This window comes from Ixodes scapularis, unplaced genomic scaffold (assembly GCF_016920785.2).
Source record: "Ixodes scapularis isolate PalLabHiFi unplaced genomic scaffold, ASM1692078v2 PGA_scaffold11__112_contigs__length_91849675, whole genome shotgun sequence".
Taxonomy (NCBI): domain Eukaryota; kingdom Metazoa; phylum Arthropoda; class Arachnida; order Ixodida; family Ixodidae; genus Ixodes; species Ixodes scapularis.
The window spans coordinates 249,810-260,999 of record NW_024609837.1 but is presented as its reverse complement, the minus strand read 5'-3'; the positions used below and the strand labels follow the sequence as shown (position 1 = coordinate 260,999).

The following is an 11,190-nucleotide window of genomic DNA, read 5'->3' as shown; positions in this document are numbered from 1 at the left end:
CAAAAACGTTTCTTGGTCAGTGGCGTTACGTGCGAGTATCCTTGAGTCCCACTTCTGCCAGTAAGCTCGTGTAAAGTGAAAAACTTTAAAGTTTTCAATATTGATCTTTTATATCCTTTCCATAAAGACCCCTACGTTTGATTCTGCGTTCATATTGAATTATCCGTTCATTAACCAGAAAACGTCACCTCTTACGGATTTAATCACTTCCGGTATAAGGCTTCTAACCGGTATTTAAAAAGACGGCTAAATTGACCTGCCAGAAAGGACACTTCATTTGCACCGCTAAACGCTTTAACTTGAAAAACCGGACTTCTCAACAGACAATACAAGCACAAAACTGAGTGATTTCTGCAAAAAGGCTATCGATCAATATATACAAAATGAATATAAAACCGTTAGGCGTAATATACGAGATTTTGAAGAATATGGTACCGCCTTGAAGCTCACTAGAGTTGGCGTAATGCGCCTTCTCAATGTAAAAAAGCCATGCCCATCTTTACTGTAGAATTTCACGCAAAATGTGTTCTCTGAATTATTAAGAAATTCAAAGGCAACGAGTATATACAGCAATCAAGTAAGAAATCTGCGAATGTATTTTTAAAGATTTAATAGAGCTGTATTAATAAAACGTGCACTATATAACATCATTTTTATTGTCAACTGAAGATGTTATTCTTTCAACATCCATTAGGATACTCTTCTTTTCCCGAGTCTTTATCTGTAAACAGAAATTAGAAGAAATATTATACCTGATGACACCAAATCGGCTTAATGATACTTTTGTATTATACTACTTTTAAGAGAATTAATACATCTACACGTCTTGTAAACGCGTCCGACTATGTGTCGCTATTATTAGAGTTCCAGTAAATACCAATCCAAAGGATAACTTTCGCATAATATTCTCCGTAAAGGATCTGCTTGCTTCATGCAGTGTAATATGAGACTGTATTTCTGAAGAAGTGCATATCTGAAAAAGTATTCAACAAATAAATTGCAAACATTTTTGGGACTAGAAGTAAAGTTCCTGTTTTGGGTTGCTAACTAAAATGACTTGGTGTGTCATCGTTCATTTTCTTATGTACACTTCATGAAAGGTGGTCAGTTTTATCAAGTCTACAAGGTGGATACATTTTTATCAATATAAAAAGGGCATTGCAGACAATCGTACGATGTTAATCATTTATAATGCACATTTCACCTTTCATATCTTTAAGATTTTGCTATAGTAATGTGAATTACTACATACTTTCACCCAACTAAAATATGCTAAAACGTACCAAGACGTATTTTAACTTAACATTTTAAGCAATATTAAAGAGTGTAATGTGTTGTAGCTAAAAATATTTTAAAGCAAAAAGCGGACAACTTTAATTGATTAGGTGCGACCATAGACAGCGCAGTGCAAAAATGCATTCCCGATAACCGAAGCGTGGACATTGCAAGCACATTTTACGGGCAATTCTAATGGTGTATCCGCTCGAAGATTTGGAGCGTGCCAAATGCGCTCGCTTTGGAGCCCGCATGTTCCGCCGGCAGATCCGGCTCAAGTTGGCCATCTTCCGCTCGCAGATCTGTTGGTAGCCCAAGTCCGTGGAGCGCTTCCGACCGCGCCGAAACCACTCCGTAGCAATTGAAAACGACCGTGTTGGTTAATAGATACAAAACTTGAAAGTATAAATCAGAGAGGACGAGGACGGGAACAGGACTCTGTAAATTTCGAGAGATCTCCACAGAACTCGCCAGCACGCATGTACATCGCAGGCCCAACATGTCCGGTCTTGTCTAGTCGGTCGATTGTTTACGCGGATGGTGCTTGTACACTGGTACGTCGCATGGTTCAGGGGGTGCGGAGGCAGCACTTGAGTGTGGAAAGTCGTAAGCGCTACCATCTGTGATTACGAGAGGAAGAACAGGAACAGAAGAAGATCCGAAGAAAGCAGACGCAAGGTTGGGGTGTTCATTTATCCGCAACCGATTGTTTACCATTGAGTCACGCATGCCGCAGACTTCTTCCGCAATAAAGCAAGAACAGAGTAGACAACGACCATGTGAGTGATGGTTTTGTACTTCTTCGATTTTATTAAAGTCTCACCAGTGATAAGCTCCACCGAGGGCGATCGCTTTGCGTGCCCCGCCGCTCCAAGGCGGCCGAAATGTATGGCGGTTTAAGACGGTGGCAAACACGGACGCCTTCTTCGCTATGTGCGACATCGGCTCCGTTTTACGCATAATGTGAACGGCCTGTGTCGCGTGTTGCTTCCGCAGGTCGACAGTGACAGTATTGTCTGGCCATCGGAAGGCTCAGTAGGCTGACGTGTTGGTCGAGTTGTGAAGTGTGAGCAGCGCGCATTTTGAATGCCAGACCATCCGACTGTATCCGGGGGGTAGCTCCAAAAATGCGAGTTCATCTTCCGCTCTCCGGTTTGGAGCGGGCCCCACGGAGCAGATTTTTGCTTCCCTCGCGGACTTCGGAAAGAGCCCCGGATCTACCAGAGGAATTCGCCGTAAGTACAATGCGGGTCTTGAGATCAAGAGCTAAATAATACTTTCAGTGGCAGCCGATGTTGTAAATATCACCAAACCATATTATCTTTGGTTAGATCAATTCAACTAAAAAAGTCCGTAGACCTACAAATAAAAATAATCTAATAACCGTATCACCGTATTTCCTGGACTAAAGTTCGGAGCGGTGTATAGTCTGCAGGGCGAATTCGGTGTCAAAAATAAAAGTGTTTTTTAGATAGTTTGCACCCGAAGTATAGTCCGCACGCCGTTCATAATCCGTGCCTGATTCTTAGTCGACACGAAAATGTCATACACAGCACACGTTGACAAATGTATGCTTTCTTATCTCACAAAGAAGCTTGCAAGGCTGGGCAGTATTGCGGCACAGATGTATCGCGGTTGTATCTGAATATAAATTCGAGTATCTGTACCTCTGCACCGAGATACATTTGAGAAATGCATTATATCTAGGACGACCTCAAGGACGACTTCTAGGAGGACCTCGAGGGCGACATCTAGGACGACGCCTACAGAAATTCAGCCTTTCCACTCTGGTGAAAACCAGAGTGGAAATGATGGAAAGGTTGCAACCCTCTATGAGCGAGGACGGAAAGCCTGTTGTCCGATTGCCACCGTCGCTCATAAATAACGGTACCTGTCCGTTTTTTTGTTTTTTTTTTAGAGTGCAGCTTTTAGGCGCCTTTTTACGGCTTCAAATTTAAACTCTTTATTTCTCTCCGTTTGGAGAGGGGAGATAGAGAAAAAAGCAACTCAGTTGTTGCTTGACGAGCCTCTGCCTCCCCACAGCAGCGAAAAGAAAACAGCATGTACTATCGCGGACAATATGAGCTGAAACAACTCTCCGGCCTGTGCACGGTACTACTTGCGCCGCCTGTCGCATCGCTCCGCAAACACTGCGCACCCTGAGGCCGAGATAAATTCCCACTTGCGCTCACGACGCCGCTCCACTCTTCCGGCCGTCTGCTACCGAAAATATTCGCCGACGGAACCACCATCACGATGCGTGTGCCGCGTAGCCCAATGTCCATGTTTTCAGCTAACATGCATTTCAGTGCATTTCAAGAAAGCGCCGAAGTGGAAAATGCGTTGTCACGCTCGTATCTCCTCGAGGAGCGCCGCTTGTCGGAGCTATACCTTGGCCCCGAAAAGGTGCCGATCTGAAAATCAGCGAACACGTTTGGAGGCGCATCAAGGTAGCCATGTCACTGCGTTCCCTCTACCGCGCCACTGCCAGCGAATTGTGGGAAGAGGTGAGAAGAATCGGAGAGGCTTCGGGCCGAGCCAGACATCGTGGCCGCGATCTGATTCCTTACCAGGGAGGATGAGAGCCGTGGTCGCGGGTTAGGGGAAAACGACACGGTATTAAGTTCTTTCGTAAGTTTTACTGCGCCTCAGGACCCCCTGAACCGGACTTCTGCCGATTGAAACAAAGCTTGCTGCTACGGTTGCGACACACTGCTTGACGCCGTTAACCGGCGCATATTTTTCAGTGGTGCATCCATGGCCCTTATCTTCTTGTATATAGTGCAGTTGAACTTCCACGCCGACTATGAATCTTTCGTGCCTGACATCGTCCTCTGCGAATATTATTTCGATGATGTTTCAAGCTCCTTCTCCTGCCAAATATAGGACTGTTTGTCACACATTATTAAGACTAGGAATTTTAAACAAAACACTGGTGTCATTTCAGTAACTTGTTTTGTTTGAAACGAACACGTGGGCCCAGTCATGAATAAATAATATTTTTGAACCTTTTTATACCAATCAAGGTTACAAAATGTTCGCAGTAACATGTATGGTTACCATTTTTTTAAACTGTGCTCAATGAAAAATAAAAAAAGTAAATATCTTGGAGCCGGCCTAAATCAGGTATACAGATGTTGGCGTATTCAAAAATTAAAAAAAAAATTAAAAACAAATTAAAGAAAAAAACCTTGGACGACTCGTGCCACGCCCAAAAGATCGCCCTGGTAAAGAAAAGGCCCAAGGCGTTGTATATAAGATTCCGTGCGGGGTTTGCGCGGCCTCATACATCGGCGAGACGAAGAACTTTCGAGAGAGAATCTGTCAACATAAAAACGACGTGCGCAAGTTCAATCACGAGCGTAGCGCGGTCGCTGAGCACTGCGACGTCAAGGACCATCGCATCGACTTCGACAACGCATGCATCGTTGACGTTGAGACAAATCCTCGAAAAAGACTGTTCCTAGAATCATGGCACATTCAAACAACGCCACAGAACATCAACAGATCTCTAGGGGCTTTACCATCCGCCTATGTGAACGGGCTTCGTCACATTATTGAAAAAGGCAGAGCCGTAGAAGAAGAAGGCCAGACACACACCGTAGAAGAAAAAGAAAAGGACACTGCTCCTCAACGGCCATAGCCGTAGTCGCCCCTGAAGAAGAGGCCGAATTGGCCTTGAAACGTTGGGTCCCTACAGAAGGGCTTGGTTGATGTTCAAATTTTTTAACATTAATTACTCCCAACCAGACAGATTTCTGTCAAATGTTTACTTTTAAGAGATTTTGGCGTATATTTCACGATGTCCTACTTGCGTTTTTTAACGTGATTCTACGGATTACAATGAAGTAAACAAATGCAGACTAGGGACGACGGACGATAACTGTAATCTTCTGTCCCTCCCTCCCTCCCTCCCCCCCTCCCCCTTTGCCGGCCCTACCCTACCACACACACGCCCGCTGTCGCACACGACTTCTCACTAGCAGATGGCCGGAAGAGCGCAGTGGCGCAGCGAGCGCAAGTGTTAATTTATCTCGGCCTCAGGGTGCGCCGTGTGTGCAGAGCAAGGCGACAGGTGGCGCAAGTCGCGAAACAGCGCTCCGGCCCTGCGCCGGCCGGAGCGCTGTTTCAGCTCATATTGTCCGGGATAGTACATACACATAATGTTTTTTTCACCATCACACTCACATCACACTTTTAGCGGCGTCGCCGTCGGCGTAACCGCACGGTGCATTATGGGATGCGTGACGTCACTGATGACGTCTTCAGTGATGTCACCGTCATCGGCATCGTCACTGATGACGTCATCGGCATTCGCATCATCATCGTCCCTGATGACCTCATCAGTGACGTCAGGGATGACGTCATCGGCATCCGCATCGTCATCATCACTGATGACGTCATTAGTGACGTCACGAATGACGTCCTCGGAATCCGCATCGTCATCGTCACTGATGACGTCATCGGCATCTGCATCACCATCATCATCGTCCCTAATGACGTCATCAGTGACGTCACTGATGACGCCATCGGCATCGTCACTGGTGACGTCACTGACGACGGCATCGTCACCGTCCCGTGACCTCATAGGGGTCACGTGACCCCCGTGAGGTCACTTGACACCGGTGACGTCACGTGACCCCCGTGAGGTCACGTGACCCTCGTGAGGCGGCGGCGACGCCGCTCGGAGGGAGGAGTAGCAGACAGGATGAGGAGGTGAGGAGGAGTGAGGAAGGATATACCTTCCCCTCGGTACCCTTCCTCTCCTCCTCCTCAAGACCTGCGCTCTAATTCGGCATTACAGGGAGTTGTAAACGGTTTTCTATTTTTTTTTCTTTTGTTGACATTTGTTTGGTATTAGACACACGATCATCGGGAACCTAGCCCTTAAAGGGGCCATGAAAGCTTTTCCAACTTTTTCATGTTTTAGCTTTCCTCCTCAACTCATAAATCGTGCATTCTACCAAATAGTTCAAAAAGACGAAAAGAGGAAAGTCCCCTCTTGCTCGGCATCTCGTTTGTATACCCGGACAGAGCCATTGTCCCCCTAGAAGATTAGCCCGTCGCTCAAAATTCAGACAAAAGTTGCTTTCCCCACCCCGTTCACCCCGAAGCTGACAGTGCTGTGGAAGCTACATGCTCGCTGGGCCAGCCACACTTTTTCCACGTGATCACGCTCTCTCGGGTATACCCACTCGCAGAGAATGTCTGGTGATGAAAGGGAGGCGGCTGACTGGTCCGGCAAGCGCGTAGCTTCCACTGCAATGTCAGCTTAGGGGCGACGGGAATAAGTGAGGTCCGGTATCGTGTGACGTGCGATAGGACCCGGTGACGCGCTTTGGGAACCGCGGATGTATCACAGTGAAAAGGCAGAGAGCTTACAAGGGGGAGGAGGTACAAAATAGTTCACTGTGTTTTCAAATTTTCGCGCTGAAAGTCAGGCTTTTGACTTTCTACCTTGTTTCTTTTGGCCCACTGAACTACGTGCTATTAGTAAAATCCCAATCTAAAGTGATTTATACCAGTCCAAAATTCGTTTCATGAGCCCTTTAGCAGCTCAACTGTAAAGAACGTGTTTATGGAAAAAAAGCATTATAGATTGCTCTACTCACCCGCGCAAACAGTCATACAGGTTACGTTACGTACGAAAAGGTTCTCCTTGCCCTCGTCTTCTTTACTACCAGGGGCTTCGATACAATAGCCTAGGTTGCTGTCGTACGTGACCATAGGATAATGTGTTCTCCTGTCACGCTCTGGTGCGGTCATGTTGCAGAATTTTTTTAGGTGAGCTTTATTAAGGAGGTCAAAATAAGGGTTATCAGCATGACGACCCGTAAATAGTTTTATCTTAAACTAAAAGCGCAGCAGTATAAATCAACTTCTGTTTCCGGTCAAAATTTAAGAAAAACTTCAGCAGAATCATACATTCTGAAAAACCAGGACAATCCAATATTTACTTTTAACGGTAGATGTTTACTCTTTTTTTCTTAAGCCACAGGTCACGCTTGCTAGATTCACACACCGCCGAAAATACCTAGCATCCAAGAGGTCTCTATCGAGACCTTAATTTATGGTGAAATGTGGCGTTAAAGCTAGTAATAAACTATTCTATTAGAATCATGAGGAGTTAAACCCCCCCCCCCTCAAAAAAAAAATCAAAGAAAACACGGACGAGGAAGAAACACATACAACATGGACTGGCGCTATTTGTTGTGTGTGCGGGTGACTAGCGCCAATCCGTGCTGTAAATCTATCTTCCTCGTCCGCGTTTTTTTTTTCTTTTTTTTTTCTTTGGGTTTTTTTAGATTATAATAAATTATTTTCCCAATCTCAAAGTTTTAAAAGTTTTTATTTCATTGTTTTTTTTTTAACTGAGAGCTTCTAGATGTAAAAAAATGGCAATTAAAGATTTTTGACAGCGTTAGTTTGCTTCAGAAATAGCTGGGAAAACGTTTTTTATTTGGAATCTTTGAGATTTTAAATGCCTATTGACCACTTGTCTTCTTTGTATTCCCCGCCCGTTTGGAAGGCGCAATAAACGCATTTACCCGATTGAATGATCTAACACTCCCAAATAACCACTTCCTCTGCTCGGAATTTTAGGTCCTCCTGACCGGTCTTTCCCCTCAATTGAAACCGCTTCACAATGCAGTTCATTGGTCATGACCCATGAGGTAGCAGCACCAAAGGACCAGATATGCAGTCAATGGTAATTCAACCTCTGGTGGATGCCTCCACATGATAAATGTTTTGAACCTTTTGCGGAGCAAATTATTTTGCACGTCTCGCAAATTTGCAAATGCATCTACGGTTGTAACCAAATTAAGTTTATTCTTGACTAGATTCATAATTAGTATCATACCCTTTAAAAGGGTGGCCAATGTAGCTTAAATTTATTGTGCGAGAAATGTATATTTTTGATCGAACAAAATATTACTCCAAGTATTTAGAGAAACTTAATTTTCACGCAGGAACTGTGCCTAAAATTCACAAATAAACTGGCCAGAAATATAAAAACCGTGAGCTTTGGTACCCGACTATGTCTATTCACTGATATAAATGTACCAGAACATAAGAACCTTTTGCATTTAATTTATTTCTCTGCTCAAAGTTTTCACCGCTTCCGCACAGCCGAGAAACGTATTTGTGGAATCACGAAAAATGCATTTGATTCGTGTGTAACTATGTGTATTCGAGAGTATCGGATTTTCAAAATAACCAGTCTTATAACCGTTAAAATCAGGTGTTTCGGCGGAGACTTTCAATAACTCTTAAAAATAGCGTGATTGAGAAAAGGATTTCTTCACATAAACAAACTGCCAGTCATGACAGACATTAGGCGTTGCAAATATACTAATTAGCAAATAGTTATCGAAAATTGCTAATCAACTTCTCAGTTAGTGAACATAAACATATGGTTACAGTTATAAACTTCTCAAACATTATAGAAAACAATTAAATTAAATTAAATTAAATCATTTTAGAAAGTTCTTTACGCTCGGTATCTCTATTGTTGTCTGCATAGTTTGGCAAATTATTTATGGAATCGCACAATATAGACACTATATATATTTTACAGTGGTGCATATATTTCAGAGAAATCGATTTTTTAAAGATTATCGTGCTTCAAACCGTCAAATCGATTGCCTATTGTATCCACAAAAAGAGCGATCTAGTTTTGTATTACGTCCATAAGCACCCCATATTCAAGACGCCGGCTGATGAGCAAATTTATAAAATCTTGAATCAATTCATGAGAACACATCTATAACTGTCCCGACAAACTATTTTTAAAAAGTGCATATAATGGCAGATTGGGACAAGCTATTCACAGTGAGTGTGCGGCTACGAATAATACTTACTCCGGCACGTTTGAATACACTGAATTTCGGTCGCAAATTGATTTGTTTTTCCCGAAAAATCGTTAGATTTAAACTTCTCTCTTCCACAAAGGTCGACACTGGAATGGTATGCCCATCCAGCGTGAGCACCTCCAAGATTTTCGTTACTTGGCGGCGTATTACAAATCGAATTATCGTTTTCAATTCTCGCAGCGACGCAAAGCCCTGAAAGCAGAATTTAAAAAAAAGTTTTGTTTATCAGCACCATTTCTCCAAAACAGATTTTTTATGTGCCTTCTAACCGTGTTAAATCAGGAAAGAATTGTGAACGCAAATTTTTATCATTATTTCTGCCCACCAAAACAATCTAGAGCGTCCTCTTTCCCGCACAACACATGAACGAGCCAATCGCTGCAGTCTACAGAGGAAGTTGGCAGCATGACGACACCGGAAATAAGTTTAGAACCCAAAATTCGTCCTGTGTTGAGCACTGAGCATAGTGAAATCGCATACTCAGCACCACAGCGCAGACTAGCATTATATCTCAACTTATTTCCAACCTCGTCCTTCGTTGAACTTTATCTGGAGAGTGCAGCGATTTGCTGTGACAAGTACTATATGGAAAGGGTAAGTTTTCAGATTTTTAAGCAAATATCTTTGGCGGTTAACATGCGTACAAGGCACGCGATGTGTACAAAAAGACAAGATATTTTTGTTTTATTGTTTTATATATATTTATTTTCTCTGCCCGAATTAAACCGTTTAAGAATTACAGAAACCTAAAATATACATAAACGATTTTTAAAACAATTGGGGTGAGGTTGTGTGTGTTTTTATACAGCCTAGAACTTGGCCTGCCTCAACGGGCGACGAGTCTCCCAGCTGTAGATAAGCAATTTAGCCCGTGCGGTACAACCGCTAGCCTGGGGTCTTTAACGTGCACCAGGCAGTAGGCATACACGACCGCACGCCAGTACGCACCCAAAATCAAAACAGACAAAAAAAAAGAGATGTTCAAAGCTGAAATAGTACGTCGTTAAATTAGAAAGCAGAGCTTAAGGAATAGCAAACTTTACACTTCTGCTCAAGACGAAAAAAAAATAAAGGCCTCAACAACTAGATAGACCTCTTACTTAATTTCAGATGTGAAATAAGTTTCAGGACTGTAATAAGGAAATATACATGACGGGACATTATTAATATATAATCAGTTTCTTCTCGCTCCACCTTGCGACGAGTCGTATTTTGTTAAAACTGCTCCATTAAATACAACCCGAGAAGCCCAAGTTCTTTTCTTTTGTTTTTTTAACTCAGAATTTGACTGGCAACATCCAGCTACTGTGCAAGCATTCTCTGAAATGCTACGTGTATTACAGGAATGAGTAACTTCTTTTCAGAATACATTCTGAAATATTTAGGCACAAATACCTCGTTATGTAATTTCTGCTGTTATCGTATCCTTGCCTAATATTGAGTCTCCTGAATAGTCACAAAATATTCATAGTGGAAGGTTAACTTAAATATTTGTTTTAGATCATACCAATTACTGCGCCACTCAGGAGGAGGAAAACATTCATCTTCACTGCAGATGATTCCCGGCCGTAGCTTGTTGAGAACATGCCGAAGTCACCAACAATTGCAGACTTGTGAGATGACTGCAAAGTCACGAAGCTAAGTCCGCAATAAAGCGATGTTCGAAATGGCAGGCTGCAATACTGCTAAACCTTTCTAACAATAAAAGGAGTGCCAGAAAATTCCAACCATATGTTGTTTCTTTGCGAGACAGGCACGACATTTTTCATTCATTTTTTTTCTATTTAACGGTTATTTTCATCCAAAATATCATGTTTATTCATCCATGACCTTTCATAATGCACGTCTTAAGAACCGAAAATCATGATCACAAAATAAACGCTTGAATGGAGTTATTCTTCGTGTTTTAGACAGGCTGCACCTTCTTTGCTGACGCTTGTAGCTAGAGATATCACGTCATGAAGGTTAAACGAGGGACAATTCTGAGATGCAAAATATATTTAAGGGTATAATTTAACGACAACATCAAAAGGTAACCTTT

At 42.9% G+C, this 11,190-nt stretch overlaps 1 protein-coding gene across 1 annotated transcript; it reads right to left on the bottom strand.

Moving 5' to 3' along the window:
* Positions 1-680: 680 nt before the first annotated feature.
* On the bottom strand, positions 681-10,783 carry LOC121835128. Its single transcript, XM_042289092.1, has 4 exons — positions 10,657-10,783; positions 9,138-9,341; positions 6,888-7,064; positions 681-721 (listed from the first exon to the last, which is right to left on the bottom strand). Exons 1-4 carry the CDS (start codon positions 10,733-10,735, stop codon positions 681-683), a joined length of 501 nt encoding a protein of 166 aa, XP_042145026.1. The 5' UTR covers positions 10,736-10,783.
* Positions 10,784-11,190: the final 407 nt, after the last annotated feature.

What these genes read in the sequence shown, in the direction of transcription:
- LOC121835128 (XM_042289092.1), bottom strand. Translation starts at nt 10,735, where the DNA reads ATGTTCTCAACAAGCTACGGCCGGGAATCATCTGCAGTGAAGATGAAT. An exon ending in CCTGAGTGGCGCAGTAATTG is followed by an intron (nt 9,342 to 10,656) that starts GTATGATCTAAA and finishes TTCTGCTTTCAG; the next exon opens with GGCTTTGCGTCGCTGCGAGA. An exon ending in GTGTATTCAAACGTGCCGGA is followed by an intron (nt 7,065 to 9,137) that starts GTAAGTATTATT and finishes TCCTTAATAAAG; the next exon opens with CTCACCTAAAAAAATTCTGC.